The sequence below is a fragment of the Grampus griseus genome (assembly GCF_964374135.1).
Source record: "Grampus griseus genome assembly, chromosome: 6".
Taxonomy (NCBI): domain Eukaryota; kingdom Metazoa; phylum Chordata; class Mammalia; order Artiodactyla; family Delphinidae; genus Grampus; species Grampus griseus.
Window position 1 is genome coordinate 82,487,941 of NC_139000.1, and position 22,391 is coordinate 82,510,331.

The 22,391-nt window shown below is 42.5% G+C and overlaps 1 protein-coding gene across 6 annotated transcripts in view; it reads left to right on the forward strand.

Moving 5' to 3' along the window:
* Positions 1 to 22,391, forward strand: part of NTRK2 (neurotrophic receptor tyrosine kinase 2) — a gene marked incomplete at both ends in the record, with an annotated part of 377,341 nt that overhangs the window by 63,264 nt on the left and 291,686 nt on the right. For 5 of the 6 annotated variants that reach the window (XM_082655915.1, XM_082655916.1, XM_082655918.1 and 2 more), the window contains one exon: positions 20,676 to 20,711. The exons of the other annotated variant lie outside the window; for it this stretch is intronic. In XM_082655915.1, the coding sequence (XP_082512041.1) occupies positions 20,676 to 20,711 (36 nt within the window). The remainder of the gene's footprint in view (positions 1 to 20,675; positions 20,712 to 22,391) is intronic. 6 annotated transcript variants of the gene reach the window in all.

Genomic DNA, 22,391 nt, shown 5'->3' on the forward strand with positions numbered 1-22,391 from the left:
ACTATCATTATTCTGAATTCTTTTTCAGGTAGACTGCTTATTTCCTCTCATTTGTTAGGTTTGGTGGGTTTTTACCTTGCTCCTTCATCTGCTTTGTGTTTTTCTGTCTTCTCATTTTGCTTAACTTACTGTGTTTGGGGTCTCCTTTTCGCAGGCTGCAGGATCGTCGTTTCCATTGTTTTTGGTGTCTGTCCCCAGTGGCTAAGGTTGGTTCAGTGGGTTGTGTAGGCTTCCTCGTGGAGGGGACTAATGTCTGTGTTCTGGTGGATGAGGCTGGATCTTGTCTTTCTGGTGGTTAGGTCCACGTGTGGTGGTGTGTTTTGGGGTGCCTGTGGACTTATCATTTTAGGCAGCCTCTCTGCTAATGGATGGGGTTGTGTTCCTGTCTTGCTAGTTGTTTGGCGTAGGGTGTCTAGCAGTGTAGCTTGCTGGTCGTTGAGACAAGCTGGGTGTTGGTGTAGAGATGGAGATATCTGGGAGATTTTCGCCATTTGATATTGCATGGAGCTGGGAGGTCTGTTGTGGACCACTGTCCTGAAGTTAGCTCTCCCAGCTCAGAGGCATAGCACTGACTCCTGGCTGGAGCACCAAGAGCCTTTCATCCACACGGCTCAGAATAAAAGGGAGAAAAAGTAGAAAGGAAGAAAGAAAGGGGATAAAATAAAATAAAGTAAGATAAAATAAATTTATTAAAATAAAAAATAATTTTTAAGAAAAAAATTTTTTAAGTAAAAGAAAAAAACAACACAAAAAACGGACGGATATAACCCTAGGACAAATGGTGAAAGCAAAGCTGTACAGACAAAATTTCACACAGGAGCATACACATACACACTCACAAAAAGAGGAAAGGGGGAAAAATCATAAATCTTGCTCTCAAAGTCCATCTCCTCAATTTGGGAAGATTTGTTGTCTATTCAGGTATTCCACAGATGCAGGGTACATCAAGTTGATTGTGGAGATTAAATCCGCTGCTCCTGAGGCTGCTGGGAGAGATTTCCCTTTCTCTTCTTTGTTCGCACAGTTCCCGGGGCTCAGCTTTGGATATGGCCCCGCCTCTAAGTGTAGGTCGCCGGAGGGCATCTGTTCTTCGCTCAGACAGGACGGGGTTAAAGGAGCCGCTGATTCGGGGGCTCTGGCTCACTCAGGCCGGCGGGAGGGAGGGGCTCGGAGTGCGGGTGGAGCCTGCGGCGCAGAGGCTGGCGTGACGTTGCACCGGCGCGACGTCGCACCAGACTGAGGCACGCCGTGCGTTCTCCCGGGGAAGTTGTCCTTGGATCACGGGATCCTGGCAGTGGCGGGCTGCACAGCCTCCCCGGAAGGGAGGTTTGGATAGTGACCTGTGCTCGCACACAGGCTTCTTGGTGTCGGCAGCAGCAGCCTTAGCGTCTCATGCCCGTCTCTGGGGTCCGCGCTGTTAGCCGCGGCTCGCTCCCGTCTCTGGAGCTCCTTTAAGCAGCGATTTTAATCCCCTCTCCTCGCGCACCAGGAAACCAAGGGGGAAGAAAAAGTCTCTTGCCTCTTCGGCAGGTCCAGACTTTTCCCCGGACTCCCTCCTGGCTAGCCGTGGTGCACTAACCCCTTCAAGCTGTGTTCATGCTGCCAGTCCTCTCCGTGCACTCCGACCGAAGCCCGAGCCTCAGCTCCCAGCCCCGCCTGCCCCGGCGGGTGAGCAGACAAGCCTCTCGGGCTGGTGAGTGCCGGTCGGCCCCGATCCTCTGTGAGGGAATCTCTGCGCTTTGCCCTCTGCACCCCTGTTCCTGTGCTCTCCTCCGCAGCTCCGAAGCTTTCCCCCTCTGCCACCCGCAGTCTCCACGCGCGAAGGGGCTCCTAGTGTGTGGAAACCTGTCCTCCTTCACAGCTCCCTCCCACTGGTGCAGGTCCTGTCCCTATTCTTTTGTCTCTGTTTATTCTTTTTTCTTTTGCCCTACCCAGGTACGTGGGGAGTTTCTTGCCTTTTGGGAGGTCTGAGGTCTTCTGCCAGTGTTGAGTAGGTGTTCTGTAGGAGTTGTTCCACGTGTAGATGTATTTCTGATGTATCTGTGGGGAGGAAGGTGATCTCCACGTCTTACTCTTCTTCCATCTTCCAAAAAGCCCCTCAACAGCTTTTTAAATGCACAGGCTTCCTTAGTGTGCTCAAAATGTGATTTGAATTATATAAGTTTGATTTACAAACAACATTTCAGGAGCACATAAAAGAAGCTATGTTTGGATGACTTAACCAGATACCTTGGCAGTTGTTGTCTGTTTCATTAAATCTTCCTCTTAATTGCGAGTTTAGTTGCTTGGCTACATTTGCTGTAGTAAATAGCTAGATTGCTATGTTTCTTTTCCTGCATGTTTGGAGGGATAACAGCTTTATAGTTAAATTCAGAGACTGCTTTTGGGACAAGTGCTTTTTGTCTGTTTTTAAATAAACTTTTGATTTGTGAATAATTTTAAATATACCGAAAAGTTGCAAAGATGGTATCCAGAGTTCCCAGATACGCCTCACCTTGTTTCCCTGATGCTAACATCTTGCATTACTTACATTTGTCAAAACTAAGAAACTGACATTGGTATGTTACTCTTAACTAAACTTCAGACTTTATGTGAATTTGGCCAACAACTGACTTTTGAAACAGTTGGAGGTGAACTTGATTCCAGGGTGAAGGTCTAGTGTTTAAAAGTTTTAGAAGTGGTCTGTGTGCTTTGATATGAGCACTGTTCTGTCAGTGTAAAGCCAGTAGCTTCTATTTTAGATAAGATTTTGATGTATTTTCTTTTGAACATTTCTGTATGGTACCAATATTTGGTAGAACTTATCTCCTCTTATCTCTGTGGCCTCATTTTTATCGATCACTTTGTTAGTTTTAACTTAGCTAGTGATAGGAAAGAATGGTTTTCTGGCATAAGAATATTTTGGAGTCTCTCAAATATTCCCTTAAAAGGAAATGTGTATTTATCTAAAACAAAAATTAAGCAACATTTTATAAAGATGTTTTCTTCTCTCCTTTTTTTTTCCATTTTCTTGTTCATTTATTCCTTTTTATCAGATCTTCAATGTAAATACGGCTTTTAGAAAAGTCTGATTTTTTTTTCTTTTTAAGTATTTACTCAAGGACCAGCTATCAAGGAGTAATAAATGAAAGTGGAAATGAAAGAGACTTGGCCCGGGTTGATCATGGATATAAATGGCCCTTATGGGCCATAAACCACTTTGACCAATTAGAGTGTGATCTTACTTGGCTTTGTGTGATAGAATCTTTGTGGGTATTTATGAGATTTGTAGCCGTAGCCCACAGGTAATGGCTTTTCTTAGAATTGTTTTCTTTCCCTCTTAACCCTCTTTAAAACTAAAGAAAAATAGACAAATAGCATATATATATGTAATTTCCCTTCTGGTCTAAATGTACATTCCAAGTTAAGGACATCAGGTCACATTTGGATTTATAGCCCTTCAGTATTTCTGCTGTCATCTTATAGTAATTGCTCAAGAAGTTTAGCTCCCACAAATCTTTATGATAAGAAGTTTCAGCTACTTTTTTTTCCTAGTTGTTTTGATGAGATCCCCTTCTTTCACACTGGGAGTTTCTGGACTTACCAGGAAGCAAGCAGCTTGGGATCCCTGTGAAGCTGGTTGCATCACCGTATGAAGCCAGAAGAATTAATATGGCAGCTCTTTCGTCCTTGCATGTGTATTCCTCATTCAGCTCAGAACTGAAATTTCTGTGAAATGGTCCCTTTGCTTAGGAATTCACCCGCTATTTGGAGATAGAGAGTGAAGCGTGTTGAAAGAAATTAAAACAGAAATAAAAACAAATAAAAAGTCCCTGATAAAAGAAAAATGGATGAGCATGGAAGATGATGGCTGACTGAACCTAGTGACAGTCCCGATTGCCTCTCGCACAGCATGGTGTGGGAACGCGGGATGTGGTGGCAGACACTCTGCTTTCCACTTGGAGCAAGGATGGGGCAGAGAGACCCCGAGCCAGCATCAGCCAGGCCAGGAGGGTGCCATTGATGGCATGTGAGGTTGGGAGGAAGGCAGTAAAGATCCCCATATAACGTCTCTCCAGGGTGCTGGGACCTTGCAGAGTCCGACACCAGACACCAGCCCTAGCCAGGGTGCTGTGAGGAGGGACAGGTGTTATCAGGTCTCCGGATGTCAGCAGGGCCCGGGTACCAGGCCAGTGCTTTTTCTATCTGATCATCATTGGCAGCCTGGCTAGCAACTGAGAAAGGGAGGAAAGACTTTCCCAAACTTCAAACACTAGATGGATTGTTTTGGATCCCATGCTTAGAACTGAACTCTGCTCTGGTCAGTTTTGAGTTATGTCTAAAGCACGACATGCAGTGCAATCTAGAGAACGGTGGTGTTTATCTTTCTAACACATGGAAGAGCACAACTGGTGACAGTCAAATTAATTTCATTTTGTTTTGGTTTTCCATCGGCCCTTTACAATTTAGTCAGTAAGAGTAATCTTCTCGGGTTCCTAGAACAGTAGCATTGCACGTTAGAATCAACCGGTGAGTTTTAATTGTTGTTTTATCTTATTTCATTGTTTAAGACACATTCCTGGGGCCCATCTCTGGCAATTCTGATTCAGTGGCTCCGGCTTTGGCATTTTTCATTTTTGAGATTCCCAGTGACTCCGATGTACAGCCAAGTGTGAGAGTCACTGGTCTGGATGGGAGCTCTGACCCAAGTAAGATTTTTCTGCTCATTGTTGAGTAACAGACAATCCTTTGGTCACTTGAGGTTGCAGACAAAATCTCAACTGAGAAACAGGATGTCTCTTCTGAGTTAGAAACCAACTCTGGACTTGGTTTGAGGGTCAGTGTCCTCTCCCCTCCCAGTTCGGGCTGGCAGCATGGGGGCGGGGGCTGGAGCTCGCTAATGAGGCGGAGGGGTTGGGCTTGGGGTACAGAGGGCGGGGAAGTGTGCTGGCTGGTGGCTCTGTGCTCTTGGGACCTGGCGGTGTTCAATGCCGATTCACCGATCTTGTTTCCTGGAGACCTTTGTGGAGATTCCTCTCTCTGCAGCACCCTCTCCTGCAGTTCCCACGACATAAATGCATTTCTGTTCTGGCTGCTGGAAGCACCTCCTTCCTCAGCACCCAGGAATGAAGCTTTGTGCTTTTGGGGTCCCTCTGGCCCTCTGGACTCCCTGTGCAGACTTCCTCCATCTGGTCCACGCGGAACCCTAGTGATCCCTTGTCCTGCCTGACATTTCTGGGTGTACAGGTGGAACCCAAACGTTCCACCACAGGTGGCCTGAGCCTTCTCTGGCAGAGCCAGACACTTGTCCTCTGAGCCTTTCGCCTGCAGAGAACACAGGACACGTCCTCAAGCGCAGCCGGTGGAAGCCCCATGGTGGGGTGGTGACGTTGGCAACACTTCTCCCCAAAGAAACTTCTTTATAAGTCCTTCCTTTTTCTCTTCTCTCTGGGACCTTTTGAAGTCTCAGCGTGAATCAGATGTTTCAAAGGACAGTGGATTCAGTTCTCAGCCATTTCCTTTGTGAATTCCGCCTGTGAGTGTCTCATGTTCACTTTGGTGTCGGTTACTAAGGCAGGAGAGTCTTGCTTAACATCCTGTTGTACTAGAATCCTAGGATTTTGAACAATTTGTCAGATCTGTCTGGAGGGTTAACAAACAGAGGGCGCTGGGCTACCCACCAACAGGCAATAAAACAAAGCCCTTTCTCCCAATAATAGAAAACACTGCAACCACCCATAAAATGATGAAAGATGAAGAAACACTTGGGCTTTCATTTCTGTCCCTGCTTCTGTTTGTGGTGGTCTTTACCCTGGCTTCTAATTCCCAGGGATGTCCCCGTCCCGCTATTAGGCAGGATCTACTCATGGAAGGCAGGAAGGAAAGCTGTTCAGCTGAAGGTGTGCACAAATGGCAGGCAATAAAGAATTAAGCACCCCTTCGAATGTTCTCTTTTTGTGGAAGCTGTTGAACAGAAAAACTAAGTGGAATAGGTAGAACCTCAAGAATTTTACTTTTAATGAGATAACTCCTGTCTTTTGCTGTGGATCCAAATGACTCATTCATATCTGGTGTTTGAGCTTGGAATTTAAACATAGTTTTCCCCCTCTCCTCATTATTCCAAAGGAAGCTTGGCACAGGGGGAAGGGTTTGGGTTTGGAACTCAGATCTGATTCACATAAGAGTTCTGTCTTTCACGACCTGTGTGGCTTTGAGTGATTTTCTTACCACCTCTAAACTTAGCTTTGCTTCTCTGTAAAATGTAGGGTTCTAGCACCTCCTTAGAAGGTGGTTGTGAAGATGAGCGTCTGGGAGTGCCCTCAGGGTACCTGACCCAGAATAGGGAGGAGCTCAGTGTGGTCCTCTCCTGAGGGAGGTGTGAGAGCATAATGACACGGTACCCATCCTCACGTCCCTTTGTGCTTATGCTCTGTAGCCTTTAGGAAGAAACTTGCTGACCAGAAACGCTTTTCTCTCAGCTTTGTCCTCCCTCATCTAGAGGCTTGGGCTTGCCCAGAGAAGAGGACCTCCAGACTCTGCCCCCTGACTACCTGAGCTTTCTAGACTAGGCCCTTTCAGGAGAAAACTAAGTCAGCGTTGGGCTCCTAGAGAGGGTGGGTGAATGTGAGCTCTCTCAGGTGTCTAAGCTGTCTCCTCCCCCTCTCCATTTGGAGTGGGGTCCAGACATGTGCCACTGGGGACAAAACACACCTCTTGCCCTTACCCCTAATATTTTCTGCAGTCGCTGCCCTCCCCCCTCAATATTTAGGTATGCTATTTTCAGGTTTGCTCTACGCTTCACTTGGGGCCTTTTGACTTTGGTCAGACTTGCCATGGAGTTGTAAACCAGGGTTTCTTAAACTCTGATGAGCAATTAGATCTCCTGGGAATCCTGTTAAATGCAGATTCTGATGCTATGAGTCTGGAGAAGGGCTTAGAGTCTGCATTTCTAACAAGCTCCCAGATGGTGCTCAAAATCCATGGACCACACTTTGAGTAGTAAGGATAGTTCGCTTCTGCCCTGCAGAACCTAGCCAGGGTCAGTGGTGGTGGTGGTGGGGTGTGAGCACTGAAAGAACTGGTCAGGCATCCATCGAGGTTACCTCACTGACTCTCCAAGGGTATTAACCAGCAATAATGATAAAAATATGGAATAGTTGGTGCACAGAGATGCACTCTAATTGGGCTTGGCAAAAGGTAGGATGGCTTAAGGAGGCTTGGGAGAGTGAATAAGTAGAGACAGCAGTGCAGGCACAAACATAGAAAGCATGGGGTTATCTGAGGATTCTCTAAAGATTCTGCTGTATCCTATTTAGCTTACAGGTCAAAAATAAGACTTGTCTAAGATGAAATTGATCCATTATGTGGATGTCACTGGAATTCAATCCCACCTATAGAGAAGTCCCTTCATGAGCACGAATGTGTGGGTGGAGACTGAGTGGAGATTAGGAGTGGTGAGGGCACCTTTTAAGCACAATTCTAAGCAGAAATTCATGGCAGAGAGAATGCTTGCGAGTGCCATGAGGAAGAAACCTGGAGCCTTTGTTAGCATCTTTTGATTAGATAGCACAAGTTCTAAGAATTTTCAAGGTCAGATATTACTGTAAACGTGAACACGTTGATTGCTTAAGAGTGGATTCTCCTGTTGAAATCATTAATCAAATGATTAATACTTTAGGCTTGGAACAAGCCTAGCCAGAGCACTAGATGATAAAACACCCGGGTTTTAAAGCTTTCCATTCTTTAGGCTGTACATAAAGAGTGCCTTTAAGGCCCACTCATTCAGGAAGAATGTCACAGCTCAAGAATGCTCATTCACATAAGCAGTGGGAGTCAGTGACTTATGCTGCCTAATTTGGGAGCAGTTGCCTCCTATGCAAAATGCGCGTCAGGAGCAAACTATAAATATTGGAAGAGTTTTCCCCACGGCTTTTCATTTGTGCCGTTTTATCCGAAGACTCATGACGTCTGGATGAGCTAGAGCTCTCTACAGCACTTAGAATTGCCCTCGAACCGGCCTGTTTAGGTTTGGTGTACTTAGGCCAAAGAATGTACGGTGGGGAAATTTCTCCAAATGTTACACATTAAGAAAATATAAAGCCCCCCACTACTTGTTCTTAAGGCCATTTGTCAGGACCCATGTCTTGTCCTGGGAGTGAAAGGACAGAAAGTTTTACTTGCTTTTCTGCCTTAAAAACGGAGAAGGGTATGGTTCAGCTATAGACTCATAATAATCATGATAATTAAGATTTATACTTAAATAGCTCTTTTTGTCTCAAGAGTACTAATGTTAATTAATTATGCCTCCTGAAGCTCCTGAGGAGTTGCCAAGCCAATGCTATTATCCTCTTCTGTCGGATGAAGACTCCTTTGTTACAGAAAATGGGAAGAGGCTCCCAGTGCTTCATGGCACAGTAATGGTTCATCCAGAAAGAAAACCCAGACGTCCGAACCCCCGACGTTTTCAGGCCCCAAGTTCAGCCTACCATTTAGACAGGGAAGAGGAGAAGGATCTGGAAATCAAAAGGCAGACTGCCATGAGTTAGAAAACACTGTTGACAAAGCAAGGGCAGTTTATTTGAAAAGAACAAATCTTTTGCTATGCCTTTATCATATGGAATTCTTTGAAATATTTTTTAAGATCACACTAGAAAGAGTCTGCAAAAAGAACTGCAAGAAAAGTCTTAAAAAAATTTTTTTTGAGCATTAGAGAGAGACTAAAAGCTTAAAGGAAAGAAACAGATGTGTCTCTTGGCCTCCACTATTATTTTTATCTTTAGAGCAGAATGGAAAGTGAACCCTCTGGTCAGGCTACCTATCTTCCCACAGTTTTTTTTTAATCCTACAAATGTGCTTTTCCTTTTACTGTAGAGTTTTACAGTTAAAAAGTCATAAAGATTTTCTCATGAAGATTTATATAAAGTCATAAGATTTACTCACCAGCTATAAATGAGATTAGAAAATGGAAGTAAACAGGTCCTTGCATGAAGTCATTTAGCATGGAATTAAGAGGATGGCGGAGTGCTTTGGTTTGATATTGTTGAGGGGAGAAAAATGATTTTATCATCCATGTTTAGAAGCCTAAATGCCCAAAGGGTCTGTGTCTTGGAGGTGCAGACGTGGCACGTTGAATACAAAGCTCTGTCAGGAGTGTGTGTGTGGTTATAATACAGTTTCCATTGCTCTTTTCACTTGGGGCGTTTCAGATTTCAGGCTGCACCCTGGACCTTAGTCCTCTTCCCATAATTCCTGACAACATGCCTTGGATCAAGAATGAGGTACTGACAGAAATGGAAGAATTTGTTGCACCCATCTTCTCAGACCATAAAGAGATGCAGTCCTTTTTCCCTCCCCTTGAGCTTTGGTTGACCTTTTGACTTTTTTTTGGCCAATAGCAAATGGGAGAAATAACACTGTGTCAGTTCTGAGTCTAGACTTTAGGTTGGCTGGAGATAAACACCAACCTTGGGAAAGAGGTTGTGGAGGATTACAAAGATATGGAGAGAAGCCCAGCCAGCCCCAAGCTGTCCCGGTCATACCAGCCGAGGGGCATGGAGGGAAGGGAAGCCAACTTGGATCTTGCAGTCCCAGCTGGGCTGCCCCAGTCAACATCACGTGGAGCCCGCTAAGCACTGCCCAAATTGAAGAAGTAGGGCAAATACATGGTTGTTATTCTTATTGTTTTAATAATAAAAAAAAAAAGCACGAGATACTAGTGAGTGTAGCACCTGGAGATGCTCAGCAGACTCTTGGGAAGACAGTACTTGAACATCAGACAAGCAGACATTGGCACTCGTCTGGTTTTGGTTGGTGTAGCTTCTGCTCTTGGGTGAGCTGTGGAGGTAGAGATGGTCTGCTGCTTGTTCAGAATGCCAGTGGGTTAAGGGAGTTCCAGGATGTCCATATTTTATTCTGGAGATTCCCATCATGAAGCGTTAGGTCTTGAGGCCACCTCTGCTACCTCTGTCTAAGATTTCTTACTTAAACAGAGCTACTCGGATAGCCTTCAAGGAAACATAACCCTTCTCAAATCTCCACGACAAGTGCATTACTCAAGTGCATTTATCTTTCATTCATTCTCTTTTCACTGGCTTTTTCCCTTCTAGCTCATGTTTGTCTTTTCTCACTCACCTTTTAATCCTGATTATCTCCCAACAGCGGTTCCTACCTTTAGCATATAACGGTACATAATGAATGAATTTAAACTAAGTAAATTAGACTTTAAAATGGCAGGGTATCTTCAAAATTTGACCATTGCCAAAAGTCTAAAAAGGAAATGGTGATTTTTTTTCCTGTGTCTGCATTTAAAATGATGTTAATAACTACTGTGCTATTGGTGTGTAAACCTCACTGGAGGTTAGCTTGACTGAGAAGTTGCTAGAAGCAAAATAATCTGCTTGATAAGCTGGGGTCAGCTGGAGTAATGTGACCCTGGCTTTTCATAAAGTCCTGGTCTGTGCATCCGTCCACACGGCAGGCCTCCTAAACCTTCGTACAGAAAGAGGCGTTTCTTTCTTTCGATGAGTAGGTGCTCGTCAGAAATAGTACAGTATGGTAGGGAAGGAAAAAAAAAACCCATTATTGTTCCTCCTACGTTGTCTTTCTGTGAGTTTCATAATCTTGCACTAAATTTGGCTAATCCTGACAATGAAAGTGAAATGACAATATTTCTCATGCATCTGGGACAATGAAACTAGGAAAATATAGTGCTTCTCAGAAAGTGTAGACATGACCTAATGGTTTTGATGGTGAATTTGGTAGAAAAGGCATGCACTGATATGAATCGGAAGTCTGGAAAAGGACCTGTTTTCCAGATTCTGAGCTAACCTATTTCCTTTTGATCCCACCCCAGACCCCAGTTTTCTGTACCTGACATTTGCTAAATTAAATTGATTCGACATTTTGGATCTTCCTGGGGCTTTGTGTGAGTAACGTGTTTGGGTGTTCCCTGTCTGCGATGAACCTGAATACACCTGTATGTCAGTCATATTCACTGAAACCCTTTCACGTGTGTGGTGTAGATACATCTGGCTCTGAATCCTGAGTCTTTTTACTTTCTTATGGAATCAGGTGGTGGCTACATGTGGAGTTGCTGAGAGCATGAGAATAAATCAGGGTGACTGACTGGTCCCAATTTTAGCACTACAAGTCCTATGTCCAGGGAAAGCGCTCATCCTGGACAAATTGCAAGGATTTGTTCGGAACTATCCCAGTTTTAAAACTTAAACTCCTTGGCCTCAGGCAATCTTGGTTGGTTGGTTGGTTAATCTAGTACAAATGAGGATCCACATACTTATATCCAAATACTTAAAAAATATACATCCAGTTAAGGAATTGTTAAATAGGTTCTATCCTCCTACCTTGGCAAATGTATGTTCATAATGACCTGAAAGCCTGGGTCTGAAGATCAAATTCTCAGACTCTTGGAGTTCCAAGCCAGAACATAGTGGTTTTGGTAGAGCTGGTCCCGGCCATGTCCCCTGCCCTGTGCCTCCGGCTACATGGCGAGAGGTATAATGAGAGGGGATGGGTGTGCATGTGGACACCTCAGCCCACCCGTTCTTGCTCAGTCGTCACCCCACCCTTGGGGTCTTGAGTCAGAGGGAGGGAGCTCACACTGATGGTGAGGCCGCCTGGAGCTGACCAATGTAGGGGAGAGGCTGCCTAGTCCCAGCAAGTGTGTGGGGGGCCTGTGTTGAGGGAACTCTGGGTCCTGGGGACCTGGAGTCAGGTCTAGAAGTGAAGAGTAGACTCTAGTGGGCGGATGCCTTGCAAATTCAGATGGTAGGTTGAGGGCACAGTGAGAAGGGGATCTGAGTGGGTTCTTCTAAAGTAACAGATTACTGAGCAGTTCAAAGAATGACTTGCTCTCTTGGGATTATAGAACCTTTCCTTCAGCAGGGGTGGAAAATCCTCACCTTGAGGGGACACCATTAGGTCCAGGGACTTTGCAAAGAGAAAGGACTTCAGGGGATGAGTGGGTGTCCTGCAAATGATATTCCCAGGGCTGCTCCTGGGATATTCTCCTGCTTTATTCACTGAATTACCCCTCAACCTGCAGGGCAACTTTCAAGATCCTTCTCAGGAATGTCATATCAGCTACAAATAATTCTGACAATGCATATTAGCATTTTGTAATGCAAAGCTACTTTGAAGTGGTGTTTGAGATTATAGAACTCAAAATACAATTGAAAATGACTGGAATCGATAACTTAGCATGAATTCATCAGAAGTGGCTGCACAGGTTGTGCACTGCACAATTCCAGATGGTTCCATTAACATAGATGATAGTCTTAATGGTGCCCCCAGGAGTTGTACAAAGCATGGACTGCATGGCAGTATGTAGCATTCCTGAATCGAAGTGCCCAACAATCTACTTAATTTTTCCCCTGCTAAAATAGATATTCTTCTAGTTGAACTGGGTTGAAATTCTAATTTAGCATTAGGACTAATTTTATTTGGTTCTTCATTTAGACTAACCTTGATTCTTTACTGGGGAACACATGAACAGAAACTTGGCTCAAGTTTCAGTTATTTTAAGTATTTTTCTGCTAAGAGTTCAGAAATGAAATGAGAACCAAGTAAACTTTATGGTTTACAAATTTTACTTTTTCACATGGTAAGGGAAGACTAAAAGCATAGAAAGTGGCTTTGGAAATTCATTGTGTAATCACTTAAATATTACATCAAAATTTAATTTTAATTCCAAGCAGGCTTTCATATAGACACCCAGTTACTTCTCAGTGAAGAGTAAGTGGCAAATGTTTTTTGGCACCGTTTTTTTTTTACATCGTTTTTGGAGTATAATTGCTTTATAATGGTGTGTTAGTTTCTGCTTCATAACAAAGTGAATCAGTTATACATATACATATGTTCCCATATCTCTTCCATCTTGCGTCTCCCTCCCTCCCACCCTCCCTATCCCTCCCCTCCAGGCGGTCACATAGCACCAAGCTGATCTCCCTGCGCTATGCAGCTGCTTCCCATTAGCTATCTACCTTATGTTTGGTAGTGTATATATGCCCATGCCTTTCTCTCGCTTTGTCACAGCTTACCCTTCCCCCTCCGCATATCCTCAAGTCCATTCTCTAGTAGGTCTGTGTCTTTATTCCTGTCTTACCCCTAGGTTCTTCATGACATTTTTTTTCTTAAATTCCATATATATGTGTTAGCATATGGTATTTGTCTTTCTCTTCCTGACTTACTTCACTCTGTATGACACACCCTAGGTCTATCCACCTCATTACAAATAGCTCAATTTCGTTTCTTTTTATGGCTGAGTAATATTCCATTGTATATATGTGCCACATTCTTCTTTATCCATTCATCCGAAGATGGATGCTTAGGTTGTTTCCATGTCTTGGCTATTGTAAATAGAGCTGCAATGAACATTTTGGTGCATGACTCTTTTTGAATTATGGTTTTCTCAGGGTATATGCCCAGTAATGGGATTGCTGGGTCATATGGTAGTTCTATTTGTAGTTTTTTAAGGAACCTCCATACTGTTCTCCACAGTGGCTGTATCAATTTACATTCCCAGCCAACAGTGCAAGAGGGTTCCCTTTTCTCCACACCCTCTCCAGCATTTATTGTTTCTAGATTTTTTGATGATGGCCATTCTGACTGGTGTGAGATGATATCTCATTGTAGTTTTGATTTGCATTTCTCTAATGATTAATGAAGTTGAGCATTCTTTCATGTGTTTGTTGGCACTCTGTATATCTTCTTTGGAAAAATGTCTATTTAGGTCTTCTGCCCATTTTTGGATTGGGTTGTTTGTTTTTTTGTTATTGAGCTGCATGAGCTGCTTATAAATTTTGGAGATTAATCCTTTGTCAGTTGCTTCATTTGCAAATATTTTCTCCCATTCTGAGGGTTGTCTTTTGGTCTTGTTTATGGTTTCCTTTGCTGTGCAAAAGCTTTGAAGTTTCATTAGGTCCCATTTGTTTATTTTTGTTTTTATTTCCATTTCTCTAGGAGGTGGGTCAAAAAGGATCTTGCTGTGATTTATGTCATAGAGTGTTCTGCCTATGTTTTCCTCTAAAAGTTTGATAGTTTCTGCCCTTACATTTAGGTCTTTAATCCATTTTGAGCTTATTTTTGTGTATGGTGTTAGGGAGTGATCTAATCTCATACTGTTACATGTACCTGTCCAGTTTTCCCAGCACCACTTATTGAAGAGGCTGTCCTTTCTCCACTGTACATTCCTGCCTCCTTTATCAAAGATAAGGTGACCATATATTTGTGGGTTTATCTCTCGGCTTTCTATCCTGTTCCATTGATCAATCTTTCTGTTTTTGTGCCAGTACAATACTGTCTTGATTACTGTAGCTTTGTAGTATAGTCTGAAGTCAGGGAGCCTGATTCCACCAGCTCCGTTTTTCGTTCTCAAGATTGCTTTGGCTATTCGGGGTCTTTTGTGTTTCCATACAAATTGTGAAATTTTTTGTTCTAGTTCTGTGAAAACTACCAGTGGTAGTTTGATAGGGATTGCATTGAATCTGTGGATTGCTTTGGGTAGTATAGTCATTTTCACAACGTTGATTCTTCCAATCCAAGAACATGGTATATCTCTCCATCTATTTGTATCATCTTTAATTTCTTTCATCAGTGTCTCATAATTTTCTGCATACAGGTCTTTTGTCTCCATAGGTAGGATTATTCCTAGATATTTTATTCTTTTTGTTGTAATGGCAAATGGGAGTGTTTTCTTGATTTCACTTTCAGATGTTTCATCATTAGTGTATAGGAATGCCAGAGATTTCTGTGCATTAATTTTGTATCCTGCTACTTTACCGAATTCATTGATTAGCTCTAGCAGTTTTCTGGTAGCATCTTTAGGATTCTCTATGTATAGTATCATGTCATCTGCAAACAGTGACAGCTTTACTTCTTCTTTTCTGATTTGGATTCCTTTTATTTCCTTTTCTTATCTAATTGCTGTGGCTAAAACGTCCAAAACTATGTTGAATAAGAGTGGTGAGAGTGGGCAACCTTGTCTTGTTCCTGATCTTCGTGGAAATGCTTTCCGTTTTTCACCATTAAGGACGATGTTGTGTGTGTATCTGTCATATATGGCCTTTATTATGTTGAGGAAAGTTCTCTCTATGCCTACTTTCTGCAGGGTTTTTATCATAAATGGGTGTTGAATTTTGTCGAAAGCTTTCTCTGCATCTATTGAGATGATCATATGGTTTTTCTCCTTCAATTTGTTAATATGGTGTATACGTTGATTGATTTGCGTATATTGAAGAATTCTTGCGTTCCTGGAATAAACCCCACTTGATCATGGTGTATGATCCGTTTAATGTGCTGTTGGATTCTGTTTGCTAGTATTTTGTTGAGGATTTTTGCATCTATGTTCATCAGTGATATTGGCCTATAGTTTTCTTTCTTTGTGACATCCTTGTCTGGTTTTGGTATCAGGGTGATGGTGGCCTCGTAGAATGAGTTTGGGAGTGTTCCTCCCTCTGCTATATTTTGGAAGAGTTTGAGAAGGATAGGTGTTAGCTCTTCTCTAAATGTTTGATAGAATTCGCCTGTGAAGCCATCTGGTCCTGGGCTTTTGTTTGTTGGAAGATTTTAAATCACAGTTTCGATTTCAGTGCTTGTGATTGGTCTGTTCATATTTTCTGTTTCTCCCTGATTCAGTCTTGGCAGGTTGTGCATTTCTAAGAATTTGTCCATTTCTTCCAAGTTGTCCATGTTATTGGCATAGAGTTGCTTGTAGTAATCTCTCATGATCTTTTGTATTTCTACAGTGTCAGTTGTTACTTCTCCTTTTTCATTTCTAATTCTGTTGATTTGAATCTTCTCCCTTTTTTTCTTGATGAGTCTGGCTAATGGTTTATCAATTTTGTCTATCTTCTCAAAGAACCAGCTTTTCGTTTTATTGATCTTTGCTATCGTTTCCTTCATTTCTTTTTCATTTATTTCTGATCTGATCTTTATGATTTCTTTCCTTCTGCTAACTTTGGGTTTTATTTGTTCTTCTTGTTCTAATTGCTTTAGGTGCAAGGTTAGGTTGTTAATTCGAGATGTTTCCTGTTTCTTAAGGTAGGATTGTATTGCTATAAACTTCCCTCTTAGAACTACTTTTGATGCATCCCATAGGTTTTGGGTCGTCGTGTCTCCATTGTCATTTGTTTCTAGGTATTTTTTAATTTCCTCTTGGAATTCTTCAGTGATCACTTCGTTATTAAGTAGTGTATTGTTTAGCCTCCATGTGTTTGTATTTTTTACAGAACTTTTCCTGTAATTGATATCTAGTCTCATAGTGTTGTGGTCGGAAAAGATATTTGAAACAATTTCAATTTTCTTAAATTTACCAAGGCTTGACTTGTGACCCAAGATATGATCTATCCTGGAGAATGTTCCATGAGCACTTGAGAAAAGTGTGTATTCTGTTGTTTTTGGATGGAATGTTCTATAAATATCAATTAAGTCCATCTTGTTTAATGTATCATTTAAAGCTTGTGTTTCCTTATTTATTTTCATTTTGGATGATGTGTCCATTGGTGAAAGTGGGGTGTAAAGTCCCCTACTATGAATGTGTTACTGTCAATTTCCCCTTTTATGGCTGTTAGTATTTGCCTTATGTATTGAGGTGCTCCTATGTTGGGTGCATAAATATTTACAATTGTTATATCTTCTTCTTGGATCGATCCCTTGATCAATATGTAGTGTCCTTCTTTGTCTCTTCTAATGGTGTTTATGTTAAAGTCTATTTTTTCTGATATGAGAATTGCTACTCCAGCTTTCTTTTGGTTTCCATTTACATGAAATACCTTTTCCCATCCCCTTACTTTCAGTCTGTATGTGTCTCTAGGTCTGAAGTGGGTCTCTTGTAGACGGCATATATATGGGTCTTGTTTTTGTATCCATTCAGCCAATCTGTGTCTTTTGGTGGGAGCATTTAGTCCATTTACATTTAAGGTAATTATCGATATGTATGTTCCTATTCCCATTTTCTTAATTGTTTTGGGTTCATTATTGTAGGTCTTTTCCTTCTGTTGTGCTTCTTGCCTAGAGAAGTTCCTTTAGCAGTTGTTGTAGAGCTCGTCTGGTGGTGCTGAACTCTCTCAGCTTTTGCTTGTCTGTAAAGGTTTTAATTTCTCCATCAAATCTGAATGAGATCCTTGCTGGGCAGAGTAATCTTGGTTGCAGGTTTTTCTCCTTCATCACTTTAAATATGTCCTGCCAGTCCCTTCTGGCTTGCAGAGCTTCTGCCGAAAGATCAGCTCTTAACCTTATAGAGATTCCCTTGTGTGTTATTTGTTGTTTTTCCCTTGCTGCTTTTAATGTGTTTTCTTTGTATTTAATTTTTGACAGTTTGATTAATATGTGTCTGGGAGTATTTCTCCCTGGATTTATCCTGTATGGGACTCTCTGTGATTCCTGGACTTGATTAACTATTTCCTTTCCCATATTAGGGAAGTTTTCAACTATAATCTCTTCAAATACCTTCTCAGTCCCTTTTTTTTTTCTCTTCTTCTTCTGGAACCCCTATAATTCGAATGTTGGTGCGTTTAATGTTGTCCCAGAGTTCTCTGAGACTGTCCTCAGTTCTTTTCATCCTTTTTTCTTTATTCTGCTCTGCAGTAGTTATTTCCACTATTTTGTCTTCCAGGTCACTTATCTGTTCTTCTACCTCAGTTATTCTGCTATTGATCCCATCTAGAGTATTTTTAATTTCATTTATTGTGTTGTTCATCGTTGTTTCATCTTTAGGTCTTCTAGTTACTTGTTAAATGTTTATTGCATTTTGTCCATTCTATTTCCAAGATTTTGAATCAACTTTACTATCATTATTCTGAATTCTTTTTCAGGTAGACTGCCTATTTCCTCTTCATTAATGTCTGGTGGGTTTTTATCTTGCTCCTTCATCTGCTGTGTGTTTTTCTGTCTCCTCATTTTGCTTATCTTACTGTGTTTGGGGTCTCCTTTTTGCAGGCTGCAGGTTCGTAGTTCCCGTTATTTTTGGTGTCTGTCCCCAGTGGCTAAGGTTGGTTCAGTGGGTTGTGTAGGCTTCCTGGTGGAGGGGACTAGTGCCTGTGTTCTGGTGGATGAGGCTGGATCTTGTCTTTCTGGTGGGCAGGTGCACGTGTGGTGGTGTGTTTTGGGGTGTCTGTGGACTTATTATGATTTTAGGCAGCCTCTCTGCTAATGGGTGGGGTTGTGCTCCTGTCTTGCTAGTTGTTTGGCATAGGATGTCCAGCACTGTAGCTTGCTGGTCATTGAGTGTAGCTGGGTGCTGGTGTTGAGATGGAGATCTCTGGGAGATTTTCTCTGTTTGATATTATGTGGAGTTGGGAGGTCTCTTGTGGACCAGTGTCCTGAAGTTGGCTCTCCCACCTGAGAGGCAGAACACTGACTCCTGGCTGCAGCACCAAGAGCCTTTCATGCACAAGGCTCAGAATAAAAGGGAGAAAAGGTAGAAAGAAAGAATTAGTAGAAGGAGAAAGAAAGAAAGAAGGAAAGAAAGAAAGAAAGGAGGGAGGGGAGGAAGGAGGGAAGGAAGGAGGGAAGGAAAGAAAGAAAGAAGATGAAGTAAAATAAAATAAAGATAAAATATAATAAATTTGTTAAAATAAAAAAAATAATTAAGAAAAAATAGGAAAAATAAAAACAAAACAGAACAAAAAAACGGACGGATAGAACCCTAGGACAAATGGTGGAAGCAAAGCTGTACAGCATAAATATTGCTCTCCAAGTCCACCTCCTCAATTTGGGATGATTCGTTGTCTATTCATGTATTCCACAGACATCAAGTTGATTGTGGAGCTTTAATCCGCTGCTTCTGAGGCTGCTGGGAGAGATTTCCCTTTCTCTTCTTTGTTCTCATAGCTCCCAGGGGCTCAGCTTTTGATTTGACCCCGCCTCTTCGTGTAGGTCGCCGGAGGGCGTCTGTTCTTCTCTCAGACAGGACGGTGTTAAAGGAGCCGCTGATTGGGGGCTCTGGTTCACTCAGGCAGGGGAGAGGGAGGGGCTCGGAGTGCGGGTTGAGCCTGCGGCGGCAGAGGCCGGCATGACGTTGCACCAGCCTGAGGCGCGCCGTGAGTTCTCCTGGGGAAGTTGTCCCTGGATCCTGGGACCCTGGCAGTGGCGGGCTGGACAGGCTCCCCGGACGAGGTGTGTAGATAGTAACCTGTGCTCGCACACAGGCTTCTTGGTGGCGGCAGCAGCAGCCTTAGCGTCTCATGCGCGTCTCTGGGGTCCGCGCTTTTAGCCGCGGCTCGCGCCCGTCTCTGGAGCTCCTTTAAGCAGCGCTCTTAATCCCCTCTCCTCGTGCACCAGGAAACAAAGAGGCAAGAAAAAGTCTCTTGCCTCTTCGGCAGGTCCAGACTTTTTCCTGGACTCCCTCCCGGCTAGCCGTGGCGCACTAACCCCCTGCAGGCTGTGCTCACGCCGCCAACCCCAGTCCTCTTCAGGCGCTCTGACCGAAGCCCAAGCCTCAGCTCCCAGCCCCGCCCGCCCGGCGGGGGAGCACACAAGCCTCTCGGGCTGGTGAGTGCTGGTCGGCCCTGATCCTCTGTGCGGGAATCTCTCCGCTTTGCCCTCCGCAGCGCTGTTGCTGTGCTCTCCTCCGCGGCTCCGAAGCTTTTCCCCTCCACCACCCGCAGTCTCCGCCTGCGAAGGGGCTTCCTAGTGTGTGGAAAACTTTCCTCCTTCACAGCTCCCTCCCACTGGTGCAGGTCCCGTCCCTATCCTTTTTTTCTGTGTTTATTCTTTTTTCTTTTGCCCTACCCAGGTACGTGGGGGGTTTCTTGCCTTTTGGGAGGTCTGAGGTCTTCTGCCAGTGTTCAGTAGGTGTTCTGTAGGAGTTGTTCCACGTGTAGATGTATTTCTGGTGTATCTGTGGGGAGGAAGGTGATCTCCGCGTCTTACTCTTCCGCCATCTTCCCGGAAGCCTTCACCGGCTCTTTTTGACAGTGATTTTAAAAAGTTAAAAAATTTTTCGTTTTTTGCAAATTCTCTTAGGAATATTTTTAAATGAATATTCTGACCATCTTGGAGACTAAAGACACATCCAAAATAATTAAATGATATACTCTTGAATTTCTCTGTGATATAACATTTATTTATAATCTCAGTAGAGAAAGTACATTTGTTTTTCTATGTTGTATTAGGGTAAAAAAAAAAAAAAGTTTATTCTGTCATAGAAATGTCCCTGAAGACCAAGTGGAGAGCAAAATTGTGCTTTAGGTATTATTATCTAGGCTGGTTAATAACGTGTTTGTGAATACAGATGGACCTGCCACCACATAGTTTGAAAGTAACCCCCAAATCATCAGAGAATAACAAAAGTGGTATAGAAATGATCTGTTTCTGGAATAGAAATACCAAAGTTACAATTAAAATGACCAAGTGTTTAATAGAAACAGTTTTAAAAAAAGGAAATGGTCATAATTCATTGATTGTTGAATATTTTCTTGCTAAAGTGATTTGTAAATTCTGTTTATCCTTTTCTTTCCTTTTTTTGGAAGAGGGATGGAGGTTGTGGGCTTGGAGAGCGCAACAAGGTTAACATGAAGCAAACCTAGAATTTCAGATTTTATTCCCCTGTCCTATAAAATAGTCTATTCAATTAGAAAACTTTCAATGTATATTTAGCTGATTTTAGTGAGTATAAGTTAGTAATTTTTTAACTTCAAATGCATACTTAACAAGATATCTTTGTTTTGTTTTCTTTTTAGGTGCAAACCCAAATTATCCTGATGTAATTTATGAAGGTAGCTATCCTGTGGTCTGTATTTTTTTCAAAATGTTTGTCTAAAATGAAATAAAACAATTAAAAGAAGAACTAACTTTAAGCTCAGTTAAATATATACTTCAAGCATGACATAGGCCAAAATAATATTTCAAAAATCATTCAGTATTGATGGCTGTTTTCCCTTGATATTTACAATGCCTGTAAATAACGTTTTCTCTCTCCTGCTTGTTCTTGGAAGTAGTAAATCCATTGCGCTGCAACAGACATTTTGTTTCCATAATTGGGAACTAATTACCTGTTTAAAAGCCATGACTACCAAGAAAAGGAAGGTGTATCAGTTTCTGGCCGTGACAGTAAAGCCAATTCAAAATTATGTTTCTTACAAAATGAGGAAGGCTGGCTCACACACAGGAGCCTCAGAGGCAGGGCATGTTTTTTTTTTTTTTTTATTAAATTTATTTATTTATGGCTGTGTTGGGTCTTCGTTTCTGTGCGAGGGCTTTCTCTAGTTGCGGCGAGTGGGGGCCACTCTTCATCGCGGTGCGCAGGCCTCTCACTATCACGGCCTCTCTTGCTGCGGAGCACAGGCTCCAGACGCGCAGGCCCAGTAGCTGCGGCTCGCGGGCCTAGTTGTTCCGCGGCGTGTGGGATCTTCCCAGACCAGGGCTCGAACCCGTGTCCCCTACATTGGCAGGCGGATTCTCAACCACTGCGCCACCAGGGAAGCCCCAGGGCACGTTTTAAGGTTGGTGAAACCAGCAGCTCAACCATGTCATCAGGGATCCAAGTTTTTTTTTTTATCTCTGCACTCTCCTGCCCATTGTACTGGCTTCACTGAAGGCTGGTTTCTCTTACGGTTTTAAGATGAGTCATTCACATTGATGAGAGAAAGGGAAGAGCTTTTGAAAGTGTTCCAGAAGAAAGAGAACTTTCCCAGAGACCTCCACCAAGCCCTCCTGTATCTGATTCAAGACTCAGTTGGGTCATGGTCCATTTTTGCCTCCAGTACTGAGAGGAGGGCTGGATTACCCTTGACTAGCTAGACCCACGCCTAGAGTTTCGATCAGCTTCCCCAGAGGATGTGCTTGATCCCCTTGAATAAAATGGGATTCTTCTAGGAATGTGGAAAGGGAGAAACCCAAAGATTCACTATATTAGCTTACCAAATATCTTATATTTGTTATTTTAATTGAATCCCAGGGCTGTTTTACTAGGTATGAAAATCCATCTTTAACAGTTTTCAAACCACCTTCATGACCAGGAGGCTTCCGTTTGGGGAAGTGGCAGGCTAAATTTCAAGACTTGGCTTGAAATTTAAGATTGATTAAAACTTACATTGATTAAAAAGATACATTTATATATTTATTCTATAAAATCTATTCTTTAATTTTATATACACGCCTTGACAAATGTGTATATTTATATTTTTAATATAAATATAGTTTATAATTTTAATATAAAACAATTCTCTGTATGTTTATTGTACATGTGTATATTTAACTTGAGCTAATTTTAACTAGGGAATTACATTGTCTTTACCTGCTTTATGCATGTTAAGCCATCTTTCCTCCAAGCTGTGGTTTGGATGATTTTGTGCATGTGATTTGTGTATTTTTATTTTTATTTGTTCTGATATGGCTTAAAGAAGGTATGTCAAATTGTGTCACAGAGAAATATGTTTGAATTGTGATTTTCAGTT